Source organism: Lepisosteus platostomus, chromosome 13 (genome assembly GCF_059453375.1).
Source record: "Lepisosteus platostomus isolate fLepPlt1 chromosome 13, fLepPlt1.hap1, whole genome shotgun sequence".
Lineage (NCBI taxonomy): Eukaryota > Metazoa > Chordata > Actinopteri > Semionotiformes > Lepisosteidae > Lepisosteus > Lepisosteus platostomus.
Genome location: NC_142623.1, coordinates 3,440,181 through 3,466,043, shown reverse-complemented (window position 1 = coordinate 3,466,043; position 25,863 = coordinate 3,440,181). Strand labels below are relative to the sequence as shown.

General features: G+C 46.6%; 2 protein-coding genes across 4 annotated transcripts; both read left to right on the top strand.

Annotated features, from left to right (window-relative positions):
* The first annotated feature begins 222 nt into the window (after positions 1 to 222).
* On the top strand, positions 223 to 16,112 carry LOC148649650 (myotubularin-related protein 9-like). 2 transcript variants are annotated; one of them, XM_088602608.1, is made up of 11 exons: positions 223 to 2,013; positions 5,023 to 5,082; positions 6,366 to 6,474; positions 6,606 to 6,731; positions 7,399 to 7,572; positions 10,567 to 10,784; positions 11,620 to 11,781; positions 13,149 to 13,290; positions 13,600 to 13,820; positions 14,611 to 14,762; positions 15,508 to 16,112. In XM_088602608.1, the coding sequence occupies exons 1-11, from the start codon at positions 1,829 to 1,831 to the stop codon at positions 15,648 to 15,650; spliced, it is 1,692 nt and encodes a 563-aa protein (XP_088458734.1). In that variant the 5' UTR covers positions 223 to 1,828; the 3' UTR covers positions 15,651 to 16,112. The 2 variants fall into 2 exon arrangements, with proteins under 2 accessions (XP_088458734.1, XP_088458735.1); XM_088602609.1 differs by lacking the exon at positions 5,023 to 5,082 and having other exon boundaries at positions 229 to 2,013.
* Positions 16,113 to 16,748: 636 nt separating this feature from the next.
* On the top strand, positions 16,749 to 25,628 carry tdh2 (L-threonine dehydrogenase 2). 2 transcript variants are annotated; one of them, XM_088602612.1, is made up of 11 exons: positions 16,749 to 16,856; positions 18,654 to 18,692; positions 19,375 to 19,543; positions 20,155 to 20,197; positions 20,499 to 20,569; positions 20,940 to 21,089; positions 21,585 to 21,757; positions 22,434 to 22,524; positions 23,559 to 23,828; positions 25,069 to 25,258; positions 25,290 to 25,628. In XM_088602612.1, exons 3-10 carry the CDS (start codon positions 19,393 to 19,395, stop codon positions 25,212 to 25,214), a joined length of 1,095 nt encoding a protein of 364 aa, XP_088458738.1. In that variant the 5' UTR covers positions 16,749 to 16,856; positions 18,654 to 18,692; positions 19,375 to 19,392; the 3' UTR covers positions 25,215 to 25,258; positions 25,290 to 25,628. The 2 variants fall into 2 exon arrangements, with proteins under 2 accessions (XP_088458738.1, XP_088458737.1); XM_088602611.1 differs by lacking the exon at positions 16,749 to 16,856 and having other exon boundaries at positions 18,548 to 18,692.
* The last annotated feature ends 235 nt before the right edge of the window (positions 25,629 to 25,863 follow it).

The following is a 25,863-nucleotide window of genomic DNA, read 5'->3' as shown; positions in this document are numbered from 1 at the left end:
TTCTAAAAGCGCCCCTAGACACAAACCTTGCGAGTGGACTCTTAGAAACAGTCTTACTAGTTCGACAGAAATGTTACAGGTCTGCAGAGAAGCCTGTAGGTCAACTATACGCTATTTTCACAAGGGCCAAGACGAACTGCAGTGGTGAATCAGGGTTACAAGCTGGTGCGATTTTTAGGTTTGACCTGCAATAGACGGACAATCATTGTTCGTCTCTAACTCTCAGGGGAAAGAATGACCTTCAGGACTGGCGTGCCGTAAAAATTAAAGACAACCGCGAACATCTTTCTCCCTATGTGTGTTCAAACACCCAAACATTTCCAGTAACAAACGCGGCAACAGTGGGTTTAGGTAACTCGCTGACACAGCAGATAAAACTGGAAACTAAACAGACAGGTACATGGAATTTAAAAAACGCAAACAACTCAAGTATAGTTTAAAAAAGATGGGCACATTGCTTTATGCATGGGTACATTCCGGATTTCAAGCCTGCGACATTTCCGCATGGTTCGACAGGTGCCTGTTAACTCGCACATTAGAAATGTAGGTACGGAAATTGTGGGCAGGACCGAGGTTATATGTCACTTGAGAAGTAAGGTGCCTGGTTAAATAGACAAATAGCACCCCCTTGTGACTATACCTGTGTGCTACTTTAACATTTCTTTTTGAATGAGAGGGCTAGCAGCTATACGCTCATAAAATGAACATCTTTCAATGCACAAAAGCATCGAACCTAGCGATAAACAGTAATAAAGACAGTCGTGGGTCCTTTTTCCTTCATTATTATCAATAAAAGCTATTTCCGCTTTACGAAGGGCGAAACTCAATTCAGTCTGAATCAAAACTGATCAAAACGGATTCCTTTACAGGAAAAGAGTCCAGAGAGAGGGCTGCCGGTGTGTGAATAGGGCTAAGCGACTAAGGATCCAGCCTGACATCCTGCAGCCGGGCTGATTTTCAGCAAAGGTCCCGTGTCCAGGACATCCAACCTGCCCGCATCACCGTCTGAGCAAACCAAACGTCTACAAATGCCCCGCAGCACAACGTCAGATTATAATTATTAATGATAATTATAATGATGATGATGATGATAATGATGACGAAGAAGAGTGTTAGCTGATCAATTTCCAGTGTCCCTGCAATGCACACGCTGTCCTAAGGACAACGGTCCAGGGGAATAGTTCTGGTTTCGAGTGGGTGGGTGTTTACGTCACCCTGGCTGTGAAATTGATCACAACCCTTCCTGAAGAAGATCGAATACCTCTGTAGGCAAGCGCCCCCTGTTTTCGTGACCCTCGCAGCTCGCTTCCACCGCCGAGCGAGCGACCGAGAGCTCGCCCAGCTGACTGCTGGAGCAAGAAACCCGTTTCCTGTCGGTGTGGAGCTTCGCCGCGCTCAGCGTGTGGCACCCATGTCGCTTCTGAGTGCGGACAGTCGGAGGTTGCACAAGATCTGCAGCAGGGCACTCACTTCCTTTTCTTTAAAGAACCATACAAGAAAGCGAAAGATTGGACTCCCTTTTCTTATATCTTGACTTTGGCTCAACGGGACAAAAATGTCCATCTTTGGAGCACGGCTACTCGAGGCCACTGGCGCTTCAAAAAGATGGAAAGCTCTGTGCCTGGGATAAAATATGCGGATATTCTTTTGGTTTTGGTTTTGCAAGGTGGCGGGGGAGGGGGGCGGATATACTTTTGGAGCAAGATTACTTCGCGTTGTGAGACAGTGCGCTCGGCGCGCAGCTCAGTGCCTGCGCTGACTGGCTACATGCGTCCTGCGCTGGTCCTGCAGCCCCCGCCTGACAGCGCCTCGCCCGAGCCGGCCTGCCATGGAGTTCTCGGAGCTGATCAAGACGGCCAACGTGGAGGACGTGGTCCTGACACGACCGTTTCACCCTCCCGTGAAGGGGACGCTGTGCGTGACCGGACACCACCTCTTACTGTCCGCTAGGGACGGAGAAAGCAGCGTGGAGCTTCTGCTTCTCCTGAGGAACGTCGATGCTGTGGAGAAAAGGCGAGTACCAGAGGCTTGAGAGAAGAATCCGGTCGATTCATTTGCTTAGAAAGTATTGATTGACTGACTGTCGCAGTATTGCTTGTAAACCACACAGTCATAACAACAGCTGCGTTCTGATATGAAAAATATTTAATTTAAAGGGATAAAAAAACATTTTAGTTTGTTTTTTTTTTGTTTTTTTTTTTGCTGTTTCAAAACAGAAATGAAACCAGATTTGGAAATAGGGGGTAAAAAGAGAAACTAGATAGCACTGTTACAAAATATCAGACTTTACCAGCTACGCGATTTCTCCAAAACCATTGGCAAACACGCTTGGCAAGTGTAAAACTACGCTGGAAAGATAAGATTGTGCAAAGGGTAAAAGAGCTAACAAGCGCCTAGGTATATCATATGAAGGGGATTGAAAAGCTAATAGATAATGTTTTTTATAAGACTCTGCCCCGGGCTGTTTACTGTCTATAAACCTTTCAAAGTAGCTGGATTGTTTTCAATTTGCTTATTGCTATTGTAAAACTGAATCCACACTTAAAGTAAACACACAGTTCTGTTTGTCTTCATGACTTAAGGGTTTCTCCATTACTTCTTTAATGACTTAGTGACTTGGGAGTCCTTCCAAACTAAACATGCAGACATATATTTTAATGCAGAAATAGGAAGCCTTTTCCTTTCTGCATTAGAATGGTCTTGTTTTCCCTTGAGCATACACTCAGTGTGTGAGGCATTAAGACAGTGTTTGAGGCAGTCTGTTAGTGTCTTAGGTTGAAAGGCAGAGTGTGAGGAGGTCAATGTGTGAGGCAGTCAGTATGTTAGTCAGTGCGTGAGGTAGTCAGTCAATGTATGAGTCAGTCAGTCATTGTGTGAGGCATTAAGACAGTGTGTGAGTTAGTCTGTGTGTGAGGCAGTCGGTGTGTGAGGCAGTGTGTGAGCCAGTCACTGTGTGAGACAGTAAGGCAGTGTGTGAGGCACTCATTGTGTGAGTCAGTAAGGCCGTGTGTGAGGCAGTCACTGTACAGGAGGCAGAGTGTGAGTTTGTGACCATCACCATGTCAGCCAAGTCAGTCAGGGTGTCCTTTAGTGTCTCAGTTAGTTAGCTGATAGGCTGTTTCTGGTCAATAGCACAATCCATCAAATTTAGTTCAAAGTCTTTTGCTGCATTAGTGCTGGAAAACTGAAATATAATTTTGCACCTTGAAACATATCAGTGGTAGACTAAAACAGACTGTCCATTAATTTCAGCACTTACAGTGGAAACTGTAAACCAATGATCAGTTCATCAAACCTATTCCAGACAGACGTGGTATAGGTAGATATAACTGGAGTTTGGTAACTTCAGAGTTAAACAGTTAAACACTAAATCTGACTACAGTCATACTGTACATTAAAACTACAGCAAATCATTTGCCAGAAATTAAATGACTACTTGTGCAAACACAATGAAGTTCTTAAAATATGATCATTGCCTTGAGTGATATCAGGTCGGAAATCTCTTATGTTTCTTTACAAACTACATAATAGAAGGATGGGTCTGTTTTCAAACACAGAGCAAAGAAACAGGATTTGACTGCTGGAAAGTTTCCTGTTTGAGCTCATCTGGAACAGGATGAAGAAATGCTGGCATTGTTTGTATAAAGTATGCTGAGTGTTGTATGAGCCCATTCGGTAATCTGCTGGTGAGATACTGACTTTAATGCTGAAGCCTTTCCCCTATTTAATTTCATGTGGCCTGTTTTCTACACACACAAAGAACATGTGCTGTTGACCGCAGCTACAGTAGATGAATCAACTAATTAATTCATTTGCTTTAAAAGAACAGCTTCTCTAACCTGAAGCAGAGGAGGGTAAGCAAGGAGGTTTTGTCACATTTCCCCACCAGATAACACGACTCTGTAAATGAACACTGCAACCTTGTGAAACTCATTTAATTACCTGTGCATTCCCTCTCATCAAGCCCGGAGAGGGTCTTTATAAGCTCTTATTATTTTGCTGAGATTCTGTAGGTTAGAACAGGGATGGAAACTAAATTCCTGGAGGGCCTAGTGTCCTCTGGGTTTTAGTACAGCTCAAGAAGTCCATCAAGCAATTAACCTATTTATTTTGTTGATTAGATCTTTTTTTTTTCTGAAGGTGGTTTACAGCTGATCACTGAAGAAAACACACTTTAGTAACAGTCCAGTTAACACAACTTCAATCCTGCCTGGAGGTGTTCACTGTTAATTAAATAATTAGTGGCGTAACTGAGAGAGGTGGAACAAAATCCTGAAGATGCTAGGACCTCCAGGAACAGAGTCTGTCAAGCCTGATTTAGACAGAATAAAAGAGAAAACATACACACTGAAATTGACCATACAGCATGTAAGACATGAGGGTGATGAAGCGATAATGGTGTAAAGTGATCTCTTCTTCCCTGAAGCTAAGCCCATGTATTCTAACACCACTGAATGATTCTAAAACACTTATCAGTTTCCTGGTCATATTTCCTGGTTCTGGTAATACTGACCCAAGTTTAATTGTCTGCTGTGCAAGAGCTCATAATGATTAGAGTTAAGAAATTGGACAGTTATTACAATTTTGTAATAAATAATGGAAATGTTTTTATTATACAGTATATATTAATCTGAGAACCAACACTGAGAGTGACACTCAGTGTGGAGTCACCACCCTGACAGAAATGGAACAGATTGCAGCAGACCATTGAATCTGGGCCAGTATTAGTTTCCCAGGTACCATTTTAATGTGGCTGATTGTTCCATGATGCTTCTGGCGACTCTGATCAGAATCTGCCCCAACTGTGGTGACTCTTCACAGCTGGTGTGCAAACTGTGGCTCTAGACAATTTACTCTGGGGTGCAGGATACTTCAGAAATGCAAGAAACAGTTCAAACGCAGTGAAAAAGCTTTACTGTTTAATCATCCCGGCTCTCAAGAGCCCCTCAGGAGCCTGAGATGTCCACTGTGTCTCTGTGTCACTAACCCCAGGGCACTAACCTGTTGTCTCTCCCTGATCAGTGTTGAGAATCTAGTGGGATACCCAGGCCACCTGCTTAGGAAGTCTGGCCAGTGTGAAAGGTTGGATATGAAGACGTGTGTCTTTTTTTTCCTTCCCTTGCGTCTGCTTTACCTGTCTGCCTGTTACAAGACCGCATTGTGCTTTGGCAACTGGTACGCTGCATTAAGCAATAGCTTTCTGCTCAGTGTTAAGCCTGAAAAGCTGATAAGCTGAGTGCATGCTCCTGTGAGGTTCAGTTACAACAGCGGTGAAGATGTCAGATACTGCCTTCATGCTGTGAAGTTTCAACAGTATACTGTGCTACACAAGCTCCTGGTTACTCTCCTCTTTGGATCCGTTACCCGACCTTCACTCTGCTGAACAGTTTTTGATATTTTTTCCATTCCCACAGCATATATCAAAACATTCTGCAAACATATCATTTTTCCTAGTTTGTTAAATATTTTAGCAAGATACCTTTTTCAGTAGGATTTAACAAAACTAACCCAGTACCCTCTTGCGTTGGTATTTAGCCTCCATCTAAACGTTTTTTATTTCTTATCTCTGGAATAGATACTCATGGCTCTACAGTTCTCAAAGGGTCATGAGTTTCTGACAACCAGTTATTTTTGAAATATGGCAGTTACATTCTGGGCACATCCTACATATATGCTGGTGTTCAAATTAAAAAATTTGTTAAAAGTTAAAATGCTTTACATTTTTTAAATGGTCATAAAATGAGAGCACAGTTCACATCTCACTTGGTTTTGGTGAATCTTTTGTGTATTGATATGGCTACCTGATTCATTTACTGAACTGCAAGGGTGAAGAACACATGACAGAGATACAGATCGTTAACTCACATTCACTGCATGTTTAGAGTCTGTTTAAAAAAGAGGTTGGGTCAATGAACGTTTGATCATGTCAGGAATCCTCAGCATGAACAAAACTTTGATGACTCACAAAGTGAAATCCTTTCACGAAATGGATATCTTGTCATTAAAATCCACACTATCCAAAGTGGAACAGTAGGTATATAGCCATCTGTGCATAAATCACACAGAAAAGATACAGGCATTGAAATGCTTCTCCAAAATCTCAACACTAACAGTCCTCTAGGAAACACTTCTAGACTTGTTTTATGGTATGAGAATTGACCCTCCTGTGCTTTTATCTTCCTGCTTTAGATAAATACTACAAACTACTTGCTGGCTAAGAAAGACCTTTTTTTTTCTTTTTCAGTTTATTACTGCCAAGCCTTGTTTTTCCTGAGCCCTGAACTTCATTGCAGATGCTCAAACTAAAGTCTGGACAATGCAATGTACAGTGGAAAGTTTGTTGATCGTATGTGTGCTTTATTTAGGCCTGCTGGGTCTTCTGGATCCATTACAATCAAATGCAAAGACCTCAGTGTCCTACAGCTGGACATCCCTGGCATGGAGGAGTGTCTGAACGTTGCCAGCTCTATTGAGGTAAAACAACTGCTGCTCATTACTCTCTAGGTTGCCTGGTGGTGCTGACACTTCAACAGCTCCCTTGTGTAACTAAAACCAACATCTCGCAAGGCTTACTGATGCATTTCCTCCTGCTGGTGTCTTTCCAGGCTCTCTCCTCCCTGGAGTCAGTGACAGAGATGTACCCCTTCTTCTACAGACCCACTACACTGAGCCTGCAGAACAAGTGGGGCTTGTCTACCCCCGAGGAGGACTTTCAGCAAATAGCTATTCACGTAAGCACGCCTACAGCGGGCTGCAGACAGTTTCTAATGCTTTAAGCACCAGACCTGATGCTTCCACCCCCCAGAAAACAGCCGAGATCATGCTAAAAGAAAAGTCCTCACACAAAGAAAGTTTAGCATTTCATGTCTGAATCCTATGGCTACAGTTAGATTGAGTCTTTGGGGGAAAAGCAACGAAGGTGAACACATAGCGAAATCAGAGGCATGTTTCTGACTTTCAGCATGTGCCGCCTCTCTCAATAACGCGACAGGAAGCAATTCAGAGGGGAGAAGGAAGTGAAAGGGTGGGCACAGGCGAGGGTGTGCGGGTATCACTTCCTGCTCAAGGGGGGAAGTAGGACAAGACAAGTGAAACTCTGAAGCCCTGCTTAACATGACAGCAAAAACCCTTTACTTGCTAAAGTTTAATAACTGCTTGGAAGAAAAACGTAGCAGCCACTCCACCCTGCTGCCCTCCCACTGCTTGAAAACCATTTCAGGAGAGAATAAAAGCCGTGAGGCTTCTGTGACATGCTGACATGCTGTGAGTCTGCCCACATCGTACAGGAGATCCTGTCATGAGTCATTTTGACTTCACTTCTAGTATAAAGCACTGTCCCTGCTGCCTGCTGCCCAGTCGCTTTTAGAAACCGCGCCTCGTCGGGCTCCTGTCTTGCAGAGTGAGCGCTGGAGACTGAGTGACGTGAACAGGGACTTCTCTGTGTGTCCCACCTACCCCCCCACCGTCATCGTCCCCAGGGCTGTGGAGGACGAGCAGCTGAGGAGAGCCGCCCGATTCAGGCAGGGGGGGCGGTTTCCCGTGCTCAGCTACTACCACAGGAAGAACGGCAAGGTAACCCGCCCGCCAGGCCCAGCGAGGACCCCTCGCGCAGTCGCTCTTGTCTGGAGCGGTCCAGAGCCAAGCCAAGAAAGATGCGGTGGTCAAGAACAGTGAATTCCCAGCAGGAAATAATAATCATACTCTTTACAATTACATAGCACCTTCCTGGACACTCCACTCAAAAGCGCTTTACAGGTAATGGGGATCTCCTCCACCACCGCCAATGTGCAGCCCTACCTGGATGATGAGATGGCAGCCATAGTGCACCAGTCCGCTCCCCACACACCAGCTCTCAGTGGGGAGGAGAACAGTGATGAAGCCAGTTCAGAGATGGGGGTTATTAGGAGGTCATGATTGGTAAAATCCAGGCTTGGAAATTTGGCCAGAACACCATAGTAACACCCTACTCTTTTCGAGAAACACCCTGGGATTTTTAATAATTACAGAGAGTCAGGACCTCGGCTTGACATCTCATCTGAAGCACATCTCCTTTTTCACAGTATAGCGTCCCTGTCAATATACTGGGGCATTAGGACCCACACAGACCGCAGGGTGCGTGACCCCTATTGGTCCCACTAGCAGCTCTTCCAGCACCAACCTTAGCTTTCCCAGGAGTCTCCCATCCAGGTACTGACCAGGCTCACCCTGCACACCAGATGAGCAGCCAGCCGTGAGTAGCAGAATGATACAGTATACTGTAGCTGATGGCAATTAATAATTAGCTAAGCTAGAAAGCAGGACCTTCTGGAGATGCTTCTAATTCCTTCTGGTGTATATTTATTTATAAGCATAATATGACTTTTGTGTTCTTAAATCACACTTTAAACCTTAAAGGTATTAAGTGGCTGAAGTTAGCTATGCTGTGCTGAAGAATTCTAATTAAGGTATGTGTCCTTGGTTGTTAACAGTGACTTTTGAGAGTTCTTTTTCCTAGTATTGTGAAATGACCACATCGATTTCATATTTACCTTTCCAGAATCTGTCCTCCATATAATCTTGCCTCCCTAAATCCCCTCCACCTGACTGATGCTTTGTGAAGAGAAGTTCTGTGTTAATGCCTTAGAGATTATTCCTCTTGCCGTTCTTCAATCTCAGAAAAAGTTTGCTCTTCCTGACAAGCCACAGTGGCTGAGAGTCTAGCTAAACATTTTGAAATATATAATATATAGGCATGTGTGTGTACAGGGAACGGCCATCTTCTGTCCATGCACTGTAAGTGAAAACAAAACTCGCTGTCTGTATCATTGATAGAAGTAGACAAACCCCAAAATAGGCAGTATGGCGGCACTATTCCTCTATAAATAAAGCACGCAAAATAAACAGTGTGTTCTTCAGCTTGGGAGCCCAAGCTTTTTCTTTGTCTCACACACTCACTTTGCTGAAAACTCACCCACATCCAATTCCAAAAACAGCTCTTTATTTTTATGAACTCTCGATCTCCTGCAAAGTCCACTCGGCAGTTCCCCTGGTGAAATAGTGCAGTCACTAAATACAGCTAATATGACAGCGCCCGTGTGCTCTAGTCTGCTACCACAATGAGCAAAGTCTTACCACAGCAGCCAGCTGCAGACGTACTGTATTCACAAGCTGGCAACAGCAGAGGGATATTAATCTGATTCTGTCCCTTTCAAAGATACCACTGTGCTGAATTAGAGATTTCTGCCTTACAGATGACAGTAGTATTGTTCAGAGTGGCTATACAGTACAACAGCTGCAGAATGTCAGAAAGTACTGAAACGCTGAAGGTACTTTCACAAAACGCAACATGAAGGAGCTTCTCACTTGACTTTTTTTTTCAGACACCTCTGAGAATTGCAGAGCTAAAGTGAAAATCCTCAGTTCCGTCTGAAAGCCTGTAACTGTAGCGCATGTTTGTCACACTTTCGAAATGCTAACTGTGATAAATGTGCCTTTTCACCAACAGCTCTCATCTTAACAGGAGTTCAAAGTGCCAGTTAAAAAAGAATTCGCATGCATCTGCAACATGTCTAAGCATGATGTGCTGGGCTTTATGCCAGCAAACACTGTTTTGAGAAAACTGACCTTCTGAGTGCCTCTTATAATCAGACTCACTTTATTTGCCAAGTGTGTTACATGTGCAAGGAATTTGGTCTGGTGCAAACACATAGCACTTCACACAAAGAACATGCACAGCCCACAATTTTAAACATTAAATACACACTACGTGCTGTATTCGTGTGTTCTGGTCAAGCAGGGTGATGGCAACAGGGAAGAAGCTGTTCTGATGCTGGGCAGTACTTTATAAGACCCAAAACCCTGTGCCCAGCTGTGTTTTGATATCCTCTACAGTTAGTGCAGAATTCCTCGGATACCATAACAAACATCTTGGACTTTTTTAAATCCTATCTAAACAGCAGATCTATTCTGCGCCTAATGACTTCCACATGAGTTTCCCCATGAGAGTGAGAACAGTGAGAAGAAATGCAGAGAGGAGCACGTGAGCACACAGTCTGCAAACAGGCCTGGGGATCGGACGTATTCTCGAAGGCCAATTTAAAAAAATTATGAAGTTTGTTTGTTTGTTTTTCCAGTGAGCCTCTATTGCTATAGGTATGGGTTTCCAAACTGGGGGTGGGATCTGAAATTGTCTAGGCTGCCATTCCCTCAGCTAGTTCAGGTAGGGAGCTGCGTCAGCGTGCATAGGCTGCAAAGGAACAAGTAAGAGCACCCCTGAAGAAGACTCCACAACCGAAACGTTGCATTTCTTCTCTTTTCTTTTTGGAATGGAATAAACCTTTACTTGTTCCTTTGCATTCCTCAGCTTGGCGAGTCAGACCAAATAATCTCTTCCTTGTCCCTCTATTAGACTGAACAGACTGAAGTTGGAAATCACTTGCAAAACAAAGAATCTGAAACGAATAAGGCGGCTGGAATAAGTGGTTTGTTTCTGATTGGGCCGCGGGGGAAAGGAAGGGTGTGGGGAACGGCTCGCGAGGAATTCGGACCTGGTGCCGGCAGGCCTGAGCCCCTCCCGTCTCTCCCCAGGTGATCGTGCGCAGCAGCCAGCCCCTCACCGGCGCCAACAGGAGGCGCTGCCGGGAGGACGAGCTCCTGCTCCAGGCGGTGATGGACGGCTCCGAGCGAGGCTACGTCATCGACACGCGCTCCCCACAGCTGGCCCAGCAGGCCCGGGTGACGGGGGGCGGCTTCGAGTCCAAATCCAACTACTGCAACTTTAAGAGGCTGCACCGCCACCTGGAGAGGTGGGAGACGTGAGCAGGGTCGATGGTCTTGCGCTGAGGCAGGGTCTCTAGTGCCCCCTGCTGGCAAAGTAGTGCAGGACGCAAAACATTTTGGCGAAATTCTTGCGTTCAACTCCATCCACATCTTTGTGTTTCTGCCTGGTTTTTTCTTTCAACACATTAATGAGGATTAGTGCTCAGCAGAACAATACAGCACAGATGTTTCGATCTCAGACAGACATATGGTTTACTTGAAGCAGTAAAAAGAAGCAGCACAGTTGTAATACTGTATATATAGACACTCTGTGAAAGAACATAAGAATGGTTCTAAATGAGAGGAGGACATTCAGCCCAGTTGCTAGCTAGTAGCTAACTGATCCGAGGATCATCTTATCTGACCGTTTATTTAAAGAATCCAGGGAACCAGCTCCGACAACATGGCTGGGCAGCTTGTTCCATTCTCCCACAACCTCCTGGGCAAAGAAATGCCACCTGTTCTTAGTTTTAAGTGCACTTTTTAAGTGATTGTGCGAGAACGGTTCTTGAATCTTTAAAAACTGCCTGTGCCTGTGCGAATCTGATTGATCTTGATTTTATGAGATTAAATGAATCTAGATTAGATTCATTCATTAGATTGAATGAACCGATTTTCAGACACACTGCGCAGAGGCTACAGAAACTGTGTCCCCGACAGTAGGACTTGGCCAGCACTGAATAAATACAGCGGTTGACCCTGAAACCAGGCAGGAGAAACGTGGCAAAAGAGAAAATCATCTTTCTGCGGGTGATGGAGCAGGGGACAGGACTCCACGACGGCCTCTGGTTACACTCATGCCTTGTGTGTTGTGTCGCGCAGGGGGAAGGCGCTTCAGGAGAGCCTGATCAAGCTGGTGGAGGCCTGCACTGACCAGTCCAACAGCACGGACCGCTGGCTGAGCCGGCTGGAGAGCTGCAGGTGGCTGTCGCACGTCAGCGCCGCTCTGGTGGCCGCGGGACTGCTGGCGGAGTGTGTGGAGCGGTGAGCCCCCGCCGGTATTTACAGCTGATGCTTAATTCGAGTATCTCTAGCAGCACATGTGACTGCTGGAAAGGTTACAGAGAAGAGGAGGGTTTAATAGCATATCTGGATAGCTTGTTCCAGTCTCCCACAACTCTTGGTGTAAAGAAATGCCTCCTATTCTTCCTCTTCATCCACTTCCTCTTCCACTGTAAGCAGATTACGCCCTGCCCAAGATGAGATACCGTATGAAACTGCTGGTGAAAGTGATGAAACCCATTTAAACAGACGGGTTGGATTTCAGCAATCGTGGTGAAGCATCTTGGTCAAGAACACTACATTGGTGTCATCATTGATCATCACTGATAACTTAAAAATGAGGCCGTCTCACACACGAAGAACACATCAGATCGCAAAGTCAGTGTAACAGCACAAGTGGTGAGAGGAAAGGCGCAATAATGAGCTACAGAAAATGCCAAGTATGGAGTCACAATGTTGGGCCATTTCCAGAGGGCTCATGAGTCATATGTTCCTGAGGCTAATCAAGCTCTCAATTATGACATAGAAACAATTATTTAACCTTTAGCCTCAAATTGATGATGGCTATAAAAAACTCGTGACGAGCCGGAGCTCTGCAGAACCACGATTGGAGTGGTGTAGAGTAATAAGCTCTAATGAACTGTATGATGTAGTGTCCCGAGGTCCGTGTGCAGTTCTGTACCACCTTAAGGCTTAAGGGGCAGCTGGAAGTAGACTAGAAATGCAGTGAGGAAACCACATTTTTGTTATGTTAAGGCAATTCAACAGGTCTGGTATGGGAAGCAGATGATCTGAGCTCTGTTGAACACAACGTACTGAAGATGTCCTAACTAGCAACCACTCGTCCACCACACGTGTAAAGCTAATGTGGTTTCCACTCAAGAGGAAGTGGTCTGAGTCTGGCAGCCCTAGCCATTTATAGAGCTATGGGAGTGAGTTGTTGGCGCGTTTAGGCTCAAAGGAGAGCGGCACTGTTCGGATCACCCCGAGCTCTTGGCAGTAGCCTGCTGGTACAGTCTCCAGAATGAAAATAAGACCCCTTTAACCGAGGGTTACGGGCTTGAATAGCTGCAAATCCTAGCTCCTAATCCTATGCCAGCTGCTGTATATCTAACGTTACTTTCTTTTTGAGTAGAACTTCAATAGTAGTTCCAAAATCGTAAACATATCTGTTGTTTTTTTTTTTCCTTAACCGGTACAAATACACAAGATCCTCCATCTCCTGAAATCTGTCTGGATCACAGTGCTTTACCATGGGGGGGGGTCTGATTTCCATGCTGGGCAGGTTGTAGGGATGGGGGCTGCATCAGGCTGTGCCCACCTGAGGTGTCTGTGTCCCGTGTGCGCAGGGAGGGCTGCTCAGCGCTGGTGCACGGCTCCGAGGGCACCGACACCACCCTGCTGGTCACGACGGTGGCCCAGCTCATCCTGGACCCCCGCTGCCGCACCTTCGGGGGATTCCTGGCTCTGATCGAGAGGGAGTGGCTGCAGGTGAGGCCCCAGGTGGCTGGGTGCGTGCAGGACCACCCCGCTGTCCGCTCTCTGCCAGCTAAGTTTTCCCACTGCTGCTTTACTTTGTCGAGTGCTCTGAGCTGCTGAGCAGTGGAACACACTATGTGGTGCAGAAATTGCCCGCCGCCAGCTCATGGCGCGAGCTGAGATGAGCGGTTAGCCCTGCATTGTTTAACTAGCCGGCCTGTCTCGCTGAGCAGCGCCTGAGCACTCACTCACTCACTCCTCCTCCTCCTCCTTCACCCCCCGTGCCGTCCCGATGTCTGCCCCTGCCCCTGCCCCCTCCAGGCTGGCCACCCCTTCCAGCAGCGCTGCGCCCACTCGGCCTTCTCCCACGCCCGCCCGCGCCACGAGGCGCCCACCTTCCTGCTGCTCCTGGACTGCTGCTGGCAGCTGTGCCGCCAGTTCCCCCTGGCGCTGGAGTTCAGCGAGGCCCTGCTGCTCAGGCTGGCTCGGGAGGCCTACGCCTCCAACTTCGGCACCTTCCTCTGCAACAGCGAGAAGGAGAGGTGAGCAGGAGCAGGGCATCCTGGGAATAACCAATAGGACCGTCTGTGGTGCCAATGAACCTGCCTCTTTAGACATTAATTACAGTCATGTAACATACTATATTTCTGAACTGCTCAGGATGCTTTGATCTAAATCAAACACAGATTAGCACTTTAGAAGATATTTATAATATTAGGTATTCTGCTGTTAGACATGTAGGTTGTAGGAAACAAAAAGAGGACAAATGAAAAAAAGGAGTGGTCAAGTGAAATATTTAGCACACTACAGTATATTTCATTTACCCAAAGAAATGTCACAATTTGTCATGCTTACTTCTGTTGTTAACTAGTGCTTTCATCATTATGGATGATGCAACATAGAGGTACATTTTTTTAAAAACAGCTGTTCTCCTTACAGCCATTAGGTGGCAGTAATGAGCACGTAGCTCTCTGCCTCGCTGAAATCTCAAGCCCACTGCTGGCAAGTGAAAGGAGTTTTGGCACTGTCCTTACACCATCCCTTTCCAGTGTCATGAAGTACTCCCGAGTTTGACTTTATAGTAGACAAACTCCCAGAGGCATGTCACTGAGTAGAAAAATGTGATTTGACGTCTTTTCTCACGGGCTCGCCTATCCTGTTCTTGTGAATACCTATTCCTGTTTTGTCAGGCTTATTCGGAAGCTAACAGACTTCATTCGGCTTGCTCAGGGCACTGAAGTGCAGAGCACGGGATTCTGTCTTAGCTTGTGCCAAAGATGTTCTCTTACTGTTGTGCTTTTTAACCGGAGCCCCCTGGCCTGCTGTCTCCAGGTGTGCTCTGGGAGTGAAGACGAAGACCCACTGCCTCTGGGGGTGGCTCAGCCAGTCCTGCGAGCGAGACGAGCTCTCCAACCCTCTCTACCAGCCCACAGAGCTGGCCATCTGGCCCTGCGTGAAGCCCCAGGCCATACAGCTGTGGAGAGGTGGGTGGGAGGGCATGGGCGTACCTACGGCACCACAGCTCCAAGGCACAGCAGCCAGAAAACTGCAAAACATGCAGTAGAGTGACAGCGAATTAACTACAAGGTCCCCAAGCCCTCAGAGGGTGTTATGCTGGAAGATAAAAGATGTTCCTCCTAATAATCTGCACTCCAACCTAAGGTTGCTTCACGGCCTGTGGGGGCGGTAGTGTGGGCAGTAACCGCAGGGATTTCATGTTACGCCTCTGTGGTCTGTCTGACCAGGAGTCTTCTCTAAAGGAGATGGACTCCCCACTGCCTTCCATCGTGGACAGCAGTCCAGACCCTTTTAACAGTCCGGCTGGGCTTCACCAGACTTAGTATGACATGCTGAGTGTGACTTGGGGGCTGTAACTCAATCTAGACCTTGAGGTCTTTCTAAAGATTGCTGTGAGAGAAAATTATCTGGAGCTTCGTACTGGGGATATATGCCTACTAATGAGAACAAATGATGCCTCACATGTGCAGAAATTCCATAAATCTTTTGTCTGTGAAAAGTCTAAATTCTATTTCTTAAGACAGTCTGTCCCCTGGAAGATTCCCTAAACCCCAGTGAATAAACAGGTTGTCACCAGAACAGCTGGACAAGATCCTTAGATCATTCTCCTGCTCCGAGCAACTGCGCAAGCTTGGCGGACAGGATGACCTACTCCCTCTTGTAACCTTCCTCCTTCCCACCCGATCCTCTCTTCCTCTGCCCTGTTTCTAGGGCTGTTCTTCAGATGGACGCACAACGCCAGATATCTGCAAGAGGCCTGGGAGGAAATCAGCCACCTAGTGAAGCAAAGCAAAGCAGAAGGCTGCAAGGCCAGCATGGGGCTGGAGACTCCTGCTGCCCAGGTTGCAGTTTAGGACACGCTGTGCACCTCAGTATGATGCACTGAAGTCCATGATATTAACAGCAACACGCCAGCTCTCTCAGAGCCTGGGAAGAGCTGCAGAGGGGCTGGAACAGATGGATGACCAAGCACATAACTGCAAATGGGTGGAAAAGGGACACAATGCAATAGACACAGAGAAGACTGCTGTAAATCACAGGGTAGATAAGAATGACTACTGTATAAGCGCCAAGCTTCTAAAAAATGCCACTAGCATTTTTTAGTATAGCTGTTCTTCTCAAAATGCTGTGCTGGTGATTGAGGGGAATGTATTCTGTACAGACTGTACTGTATGCTAGCAGCTGACAGAGCTGAATGTTAAAAATGTTGGTCATCTCCTGCTTGTTTTCCCGGTTTGAATGTGATGGATTGTCAAGATGTTAAAACAGGCTTAGACCTGGATTAAACTGCAATATTGACTTTCTTGTTGAAGAAACTCAGCAGATGTTGTGATGTGATGATGTGGTTACACTGCGGATGAGGAAGAAGTGCCTGGCAAATGAAGAGTCATTCTTAATTAATGATTTACACTTGAGTCTCACAGACATATTGAAATGTTGATTTAACACTGGCCTTCCCTTCAATATCCCAGGAGTGCCCAGCTTCAGCCCTTAAAACCCCCAATGTTCCTGTAGTTTTCATTACAAACTAAACTAATTATGCGCTCAAAATGGAAAAATGATGCAGTAGGGACTGTCCTTGAGGACTGCCTTTTTACATCACAGGGATCCATAAACCACAGCAACAGCTGTAAAACACCAAAAGCAAAGAAGTGGACTGAGGCTCTAACTGAATATCTGCTATATTAGCTAAAATTGACAACACCTCCAATATACTGTGCATAAATGCAAGAAAAATAAGTTACACTATGTCACGAAGCGTTCCTTCAGGACCCTGTGCAGACAACACGATCCGGGGGGGGTGAAGAAAACCGGGGAAAGAGGCATGCAAGGGGCTGGAAGGAAAACAGGGGGCGTGTCCACAGTGCGCTGGTGTTCGGGGGAGGTGTGGCCGAGGCCAATCCGAGGGTGTAGCAAATGTCCAGGACCAGGTAATCCATCCTGACAGACAAACGGAGTTAAAAACCGGAGCGGGATCCGGCAGAGCGTCGGAGGAATAAAACATCGGGGGTAATGGGACCAGACTCCGGTAGTCAAGACCGCCGGTGAGCCGCTCCTGGGTAGGTTGTGTCCATCTTCCAAAGCAGAGCCCCCGATTGGCAGGAACGTCTGGTTTATATAACACGGGGGGGCAGGACCCGGAGGCAGGTGCAGGAGATGAGTAATAAACAAGGAAGGGCTGGAGCCTCCTTAAAAGGAGAGGTTTACGATCGTGACAGTATATCACAGAAAAGACGCTTCTGAATGCTTTCGGGTAGAGAAATCTGAACAATTTTGCTCGTATCAAGTCCTATTTGGAGTATCCCTTTTTAGGAAAAACCGAAAGGTATTATTTAACAACGAGTTGTGCTTTAATTTAGCAAAAACGCCTCGACTTTACAGGATTAAGGTAGCAATGTACTGTACCCTTCCACTAAAAGCTCTTGACCGTCATTCATTACAATTCTTTTTAATCCGCGCTGATTATCTTTGGATGGGATTGGATAGCCAATTAATTACATCTCCTGAAGGGAGGAGACGAGCAATACAAAACGCTGCATTAGAGAAAAGAAGTCGATGTGGAGCTTCGAGCTCTATAGAGTATCAGTGATACATTTTAATTTTATTGTAGTTTTGAGGGAATCCGATCATTTAATCCTCTGTTTCCTAATTACCTGGAGCAGGTGTACTCTTTTCACAAGTTTGAAGTGGGGCCTAAATCATAGCTAAAACTGCTAATAATAAAACAGCAACACGTGAGTCACTTGCGAGCGTCAGATAGCATCGTGCTACATACTGATGGCTCCGATGCTACTACGCAGATAGATACTAAATCCTAATTATTTGCAGTCGATCCTTTAATTCCTTACCTGACGCATCTTATCTTATAGCTAAACAGCAACCCTAATGGGAATCACCTTTTTGTTACGAACGAGCACTTTCATTATACATTACGAGTGATATGTTGTTACCCCGTACCGTAAGCGGAATGAACAACAAAACCGCCGACAGCCCTCATCACGCTCAGAGTCACAGGGAAAGCGACTCTGAGAGAACAGTTAACTAATCCCACGTATCCGATCAGTTGATTCTCATAGCCTCCGATACTATAATTATTCTGGGACAGAATAGGCGACTCACCACTAAATATTTTTTATATACAACTTTTTAAATAGCTATAAGGTTAATTATTTGCATCATCGGTAGGGGTTGCATAGTTGTACATTCTCTGTTTGAGATATTTATATTGCTATTAAATAGTATTGGATTAAATAACAGTTCAGAAACAAAACTTTGCTTGCTTACAATATAAAAAAAACGATTGCGAGAGCCATACTTTTAATCATTTTTCAGACAGGGAAATACAATCTGCATTCTGCACCCTAAGTGAGTAAATAAAAACTTTAAACTAATCCCCCATTTTATGTTCTCACTATGAGAAAAAAACAACAACAACAACAACAACAGACACGTGTTGTTTTGTTTTTCAACTAAATCTTTTGCTGTCCCCCCCAAAAGCCCAGGTCAGCTAAACAACCACACACCAAGCACAATACAAATTCGCAGCGTGCGCCAAGTCAGCATCTTTCTACATACACTTTCCATTGCAAAGTGGGTTATGTAGTCTTACGGAAACCGCACTGAGCAACTCGCACACCCTGCGCAGGAGGAATGGAACTACATTTCCCAGCATGCAACTCAAAGGCCACACATTCGACCAATGAGCGTTCTGTCCGCTCTGCCCGCAGCCAATCAGACGGTAATCCTGTAATTCTAACGGTTAAATACCTCAAAATCCTTATCACTGTTATTTCCCATACATTTGCCGTGAAGGTGCGGAAATTACCTGCGTTTTCTTAATTGTCTTTTTTTTGTAGTTCTACTTCAGTACAGTGGCGTCTTCAAGATCTTTGGGGGTAAGTCGGCTCACTTTAATCTCGATAGTTAATCTCGATAGTTTCGGAGTTTCAGAAATTTGCTTTGGATTGTATTCACCGTTGAAGCGCTGAGGTACAATTTGACAGTTAAAGGTCTTCATGCAGATCAACAAAAATGCCCCCCAAAGACAGAGGAACTGGAACCAAATATGTTTATTTTGCCCTTGTTATTATTTTTTTGTGTTTCATTTAAAGCAATTTTACTAACAACACGCAGAAAGGCAGAACAGACCAGTTCTGAATCTTTTTCGTTCTTTTCATGTGTTCACGGCTATTATTTCAGAAAGATGGAGCGCTTCAGAAGGCTTGACTAAGCCCGCTGTAACATTGATAGGGGCTGAAAGAAACACTGTTAACGCACAAGGAGATTCAGTCCGATACTCTGCGTTTTGCGTTTAACATTTTTGCGTGTGTGGATGGGGGGGTCGGCTTTGTATTTATTTCCCCAAAACATGAAACTCAGAAAAATCAATTTTTCCACGCCCTCAAGTATATGATAACCAAGAAACCCAAATCAGCTACGACAGACGTGTTTACAGTTTTCATTACAGTAAGTGCTTCCAGTGAAATGACGGAAAAGGGTCTCCTGGGATTTTAATCGGTTTGCATATGTGTGCGACGCTTCGCCTTTTTCCCCCTCCACCTGTCACCTCCTGCCCAGAGGCCGCTGCTGTTCGCTATGTTGCCGCCCACTGTGCGGCTCTGTGTGCCCGCTGCGGCTGTGCAGAGGTCGCTCCGTTGCGGTTGTTGGTCCCAGCGCCAGGCCAGCACAAGACATCCGGACCCAGGCGACACCCCCACACCAGGGAACCCGCGAGTGCTCATCACAGGTACCGCCGAAGAGAAGGCGCCACAGACGTGCTCTTAAGGTTTAAATTCCTCCGTGAGCGCAAAGCACTCTGAAACTGCGGATCAGTAAATAACGCGGTGAAGTCTATTCTTGTCAAAGAGAACTACATGATCATTTCGAGAAGTATACTGTATAGTGGCAGTATTATTTTACCTCACACGCCACGGCTGGAGTTAACCAGAAATGTTTTTTTTTAATATATATAAATACTCTTTATCAGAGGAAGACGCGGCGTGTAGGTTTGCGAATTATGTATACAGGTTGTATCTACATGTTAAATGAAATGATTTCGAAAACAACCAAGATCTGAATACAAAAGCGACTGAATTATATATTTTCCACATCATTTGAAAATATGAACGTGTATAATTGAACAAAATACCACCGCTATCAGTTAGGACTCCCTCATTTTCAGAACAGGTGAGTGGGGATTTTGTTTGTTTTTAATCATTAAATACTGGCACAACTAAGACTGAAAGTAACATTTCATTTAAAAAATGAAGTGCGCAAGATTATATGCATTCTGTAGAACAAAATATATTGTTTGCGGGTTTCAGTTCGAATTGTTCTGACACTTATGTTATTCTCTAGGTGGTCTGGGACAGCTTGGGATCGGATTGGCCCGTCTTTTAAGGTGCGGAAAACGACATTATTCTGCTTGTGTCCTGGGTTCGGTCGGCAGGAGTCGGACAATACTCTGAGATCCAGGAACGTCCATCCTAGCGCAGTTATTTCTAGACTATCAGCGAAAATAGTCATTTTCCTTTCTAGCGTGTATTCTGCCCTCTGTACGGCAGTAGCAGTGTAGTGCCGCTGTCGAAATTCTTAACATTAGCTTGTGCAACATTTTGGGATTAATTTGCATACAGAACGGCGGTTACAAATTATTTCTGAGAAATTTTCTATTTACTTAATCCCCTCTTTCCCTGCCACAGGAAGCAGTACGGAACAGACAACGTAATCCTGTCCGACATCAAGAAGCCTTCTGACGAAGTGTATAAAAGCGGTATGTGCGCGGGATATTGCAGGCCATGAATCTTATCATAAAAAAAAAGATTCTTCTTCTGCTGTTCAGCTATTCCTGCCGTGAATCCAGCCCGAACAACATGACCTGACCGACTGTGGTCTCCCTCCCCGTGATCGGCTCCCTGCCCTCTCACACACCGGCTCGCTGGCAGTCAGACCACTGCACGGCCCGTTCCCGCTGTACAGTGAAACCAGAGAGGCCGAGGTCAGGCTGCTGGGAGCCCCGTGCTGTGCCCAGCTCAGGGGGGTGACTCCTGGCACCCCCCCCTCCTCTCCCCGGGCAGGCTATAGGGTCTGCTGAACGAGGGCCGGATCAGCCCGGCGCTGACCTCCTCTCTCTCGGCCGGCAGGTCCCTTCGTGTACGCCGATGTCACCGACTACAACAACCTGCGGGAGCTGGTGACCAACCAGCGCGTCACCTGGCTGGTCCACTACAGCGCCCTCCTCAGTGCGGCCGGGGAGGCCAACGTAGCCCTGGCGCGCCGCGTCAATATCACAGGTAGAGCCCCGGTGCACCTGCGGCACTGCCATCTTGCCGTCGGCCTCTCCCGACTACAGCCTGCTGCTGAATATGGAGGCGGGAGCTGGGATTTGTTCTGTGGTGTCACTTTGTCATTTTCAGACCAGGTCTGGGGGTTTTCGCTTTCTTAAATCATTAAATAGGGGCACAACCAAGGCCGAAAGTGACATTCCGTTATACAAATTAAAGTGCACAAAAGGAGCAGTGAGGCCCTTTTAATTCTGAAGAAAAAAATCTCAGAAATACTGTAACGTAGAAGATCCAGTCACAGCAAATCAGGACTTCCATGGAGAATGAAATCATGGTATTGCAATTGCGTGTGGTGTGTAAGCGGAGAGGAAAGTGCAAAGCATGTTTTTTTTTAAATCTGCAAAGAATCTGCAAGACGGGCACTGCTCCCTTTTCTAAGGGGCCTCTCTCTTTGTCTTCACCTCCCGTGCGGGGTTGTCCTGACCCCCCTCGCTGTCCCCCCAGGGCTTCACAACGTGCTGGATCTGGCGCTGGAGCACTCCCTCCGGCTCTTCGTCCCCAGCACCATCGGCGCCTTCGGCCCCACCTCCCCACGCCACCCCACTCCCGACCTGTGCGTCCAGCGGCCGCGCACCATCTACGGGGTGTCCAAAGTGCACTGCGAGCTGATGGGGGAGGTGAGAGACCGCCTGAGCCGACACCCGGCCCTCGCCAGCTCAGATCGCAGGGCTTTCTCAGGCTGTATCTGCTCCCGGTCGCAATGTACATTTCCAGTTGTTCATTATTAACATTATAGGATGAGTCGGGCGTCTTCACCGACGCTGGCCGAGGTGAGAGAACAAACAGCAGATACGACAAACACAGGGATGATTCATGAGCTTGACACCGGCCGAGTGACTGTTTAATCGGTTGTAAGCTAGTCATTTTGGTCAAATGAAAGGATCAATTTTACCAAAGCCCTGCCTGGCCTCTCTTGGTGCCCAACATAGTTAATACAGAGTTCTGGGCTGCATGGAATGACAGGCAGCCTCCCAGCATCCAGAATTAATCATTTGTTTGTTTTGGGGGAGCATCAGCTTTTCTGTCAATCAGCTGTATTTAAGCTGAAGGTCTATTTATTACGCATAAAAACAGCCTCTTTCAGGCTTAGAAAGAGGCTTTCGTGGAGCTGCCATTGCAAACGACGTCCCTCTCTGCAGCCATGTCGGCTGCTGAGTCCCCCGGGCAGACAGAGCCAGGTTAGCCTGGCCGGTGGAGGTGCGGGCAGGGAGCGGGCGAGAGTGTGAAAGACGAGGACTGGGCGACTGCGAGGACACTCCTCCTAAGTGCCACCTTACGTTTTCCGTTCGGCAGTATTTCCATCACAAGTACGGCCTGGATTTCCGCTGTCTCCGCTACCCCGGGATCATCTCGGCCGACTCGGAGCCAGGCGGAGGGACGACAGGTATCCTCGCTCTTGCGCACGGTCCCCTCTGGTGGCAGCGGACCCTGGGGCCCTCACGGGCGAAAATACACTACTGCACACTACAAGTCACCCGAGGACGGCTCCACGGCCGAAACGTTGTGTTTCTTTTCTGCTCTTTTCAGCAGGGAATACACCTTTACCTGTTCCTTTGTAAAATACACTACGGCAATCTGACCCACCCCCCCTGAGCAAGCAGCTTGGTTAACAGTCTCCCAGGGTATTAACTCCACTCCCCTCCCCACTGCTCGTGGCGGCTTTCTTCCAGACCTCCCTACCCTACCCCTGCTAAAGAGAAGAACCCATTTCTCTCCGTCGGTCTCCACAGATTTGGCAAACAAAATCCGTTCAATTTCAAAGTTCAAAGCCACCACAAAGGTATGATGATGGCATCTCTAATGTCAGACAAAGGGTTCTCCAGCTCTGCCTCATGATGAGATTTCACATGCTGGTGAACATCTTATACAGACAAGAGCAAACCAGTGCTACATCCCGACTCACAAGTTCAAACGGCTGTTTCGCACCTGTCTCGCGGGAGAACAGATTCTGTGGCACTGACATAATCAACCTACCAGCTGAGGTTTGCATGTGCAAATTCCACCTTCGCCACCGTCAGAATCATCAATTACTGGAACCAGTTCTGCGAACAGCTGGTACCCTCTGGCTGCCGCCTCTGAGTCACTGCTGCGCTTCCAGTCAGTTTTTCCCTGCTCCAGCTGATCTGATCCTTATCAAAACCTTCAGTTCCATTTCCATTCCCATCCTATGAAAAGGAACTGAAAATACATGTATATCCCCTGTCCTCTCATCTTGGCTAGATTCACTCGGAGAAAAGAAGGTTTTGGTCTGGTGTCCTCGGTGGGTATTGTTTTGCTGCTCAAAAGAACATACTGTGTACTGCTCAGATATCCCGTACCTGCTAGTTTATTATTGACTATTTTTAATTGTTTAACTTGATTTGTTTTCTGGCTCAACTCGAAACCTCACCGTCTTCGCCCTTTTCCCTCCCCGACGAGACTACGCGGTGAAGATCTTTCACGACGCCCTGCGAAGCGGCAGGTTCGAGTGCTACCTGCGCGCCGACACCCGGCTGCCCATGATGCACATCTCCGACTGCCACCGCGCCACGCTGGAGTTCCTGCAGGCCCCGGAGAGGCAGCTCTCCCTCAGGACCTACAACATCGCCGCCTTGAACTTCACGCCCGGGGAGCTGGCCGCCGAGCTGCGCCATCACCTGCCCCGCCTGGAGGTCACCTACACGCCCGACCGCGTCCGCCAGGGCATCGGTGCGTCACGGGGGGCGCTTTAGGTTTTCTCGTAATTTCAAACGGAGAAGCTCGGCGCGTCTAAAAATGTCACATCGGTTCAATCGAGTCACTCATTTCTTTCGTAATGCAGAGCTTGGATTACTAGAAGCCGGAATTCAACATCAGGTTTCCTTTATGTTTCCACATTTAGGATAATTTATCTTTAAACGTATCGGCTGTCCTTTACCCCTCCTACAACGGCTTTCAAGCTGTTTCTGGAAAACGTCACTTAGGGAGCACATTCGAAACCAGGCTTCGCCGAATTGCAGGCGCTACTTTGCTCACATTGTGAGAAACGCAGAGATTGCAGTCTTGCGGGTCGGTCGTGGTCCAGATTGGTTCGGACACTGAACAGCGATAACAGCAAGCTGAACGAAGACGAAAAATTTAAAATGTAAGATTTGCGTTTGCATATACAGTCCAAAGACCTATGAAGCATCTTACATTCAGTGTCCACCCTGAATGCTGAGCACATCTCCCGGGACAGCCCCTTTCTCCCCCAGCAGGGTGCTGTATGAAGGTGCCCACAGGGAGACTCTGTGCTGTGATTGATCACCAGGCCCTGGGCTGGTCACAGGACCGTAAAAATCGTTAATTGAATCAGCAAGTCACCTTCAGCCACAACACAGTGAAGCACTACATTATTTCCCCACTCAGTGCTGAAATCTGACCCGAACCTCATTATAAACGGCAAATTGCAGATCAACCGTGCTGTTGCACAAGGGCCCAGTGAGAACATCTCCAGAGCAAGACCATAAAGAAAGAGCTGCACTTTGCTTCTTCTTTCAGGTGTTCTAGGTTCTAGTCCATTTTTTTTTGGGGGGGGGGGGGAATAGATGATAGAGGAATAATTACACTAAAAGATTTGCGCCAAGTACAGTACTACTACTACTAATAATGAACAATAAAGTCAAACTTAAAGCAACAAGGGGCAGATTTGCTCCTTGGTTGACCCAAGGGTACTTAGGTCTTCATTCTAGCACTGATCTATTTAACTAAGTCAGATGAATAAGTCCCAATTAGATATAAAAATCACCAGTTTTTGATTGGTTCCAAATTGAAAACTACCTTTAAAACCTGCAGCAAGCCGGGTATCTGAGGAAAGGAGGGATTTACAGGATCGTCCATGACTGTAAAGTTAAAATATCATTTCTTTTCTGTTGTGCAATATTGCTTACTAGCCTGGAGTGCATTTTCTAACCCCCGTTTGCGTTTGTAGCCGATGGCTGGCCGATGAGCTTTGACGACAGCAACGCTCGCAGGGACTGGGGCTGGAGGCCAGAGTTTGGGCTGCCCGAGCTGGTCTCCGACATGCTGAGCACCATCAAGGCCCAGACACAGAAGGACCACCCAAGGACAAGCTAGTGTCACCCTCGCAGGTTTCCATGGCAATCTTCACCACCGCTCAGGTCTCCGTGGCGATTTGGCACCAGCTCCTAGGTCTCCGTGGCGATATCCATTGTGTGGCAGAGCCCTCCTTGGATGTACCTGCATGTGTATTTACAATCAGGGTGCATGTGGGAGGTACAGACAGGCTTCTGAACATTGGGATTATTGCCATTATGATAAGTATTTTTTCCCAGTAAATCATTCTGTAAATATGTGGTAAATACAAGTTTTTAACTCTATTAACTTGCTTGAAAAACAGTAATGTTGTACACACAACTTCGTTGTACAAAAGACCTGAGGACAAAGACTTTCATCCTTGTTCCTACTATATGAAGAAGCACTTGACATCTTGCAGTGTTCATTCTGAATAAATGTTATGTATTAATATTATGTATTCACTTATTCCATTTCTCTTAATTGGAATTAGCCATGGGTTGTTACCTACATGGTAGTCTTGTTGTGCGCTGTCTAGATCAATCTTTCATTCCGCTATTGAAAAGAGCAGAAAGGACACCTAGGAAGTCAATGATCCATTGCAAGAACGCAGAGGTCCACTGTACTAACCTCCTGGGAATGACGGATCCTGCGTCAAATCCCACTGCTGCACAAGGGCAAAGCAAGGAGA

Bases quoted from the DNA above. Each gene is read 5' to 3' on its own strand.
- LOC148649650 (XM_088602608.1), top strand. From the start codon at position 1,829: ATGGAGTTCTCGGAGCTGATCAAGACGGCCAACGTGGAGGACGTGGTC. The intron at 2,014-5,022 runs GCGAGTACCAGA...CTCCCTGATCAG, and splicing joins GTCGATGCTGTGGAGAAAAG to TGTTGAGAATCTAGTGGGAT. The intron at 13,291-13,599 runs GTGAGGCCCCAG...TGCCCCCTCCAG, and splicing joins TCGAGAGGGAGTGGCTGCAG to GCTGGCCACCCCTTCCAGCA.
- tdh2 (XM_088602612.1), top strand. From the start codon at position 19,393: ATGTTGCCGCCCACTGTGCGGCTCTGTGTGCCCGCTGCGGCTGTGCAG. The intron at 21,090-21,584 runs GTAGAGCCCCGG...CTGTCCCCCCAG, and splicing joins GCGCCGCGTCAATATCACAG to GGCTTCACAACGTGCTGGAT. The intron at 22,525-23,558 runs GTATCCTCGCTC...CTCCCCGACGAG, and splicing joins GCCAGGCGGAGGGACGACAG to ACTACGCGGTGAAGATCTTT.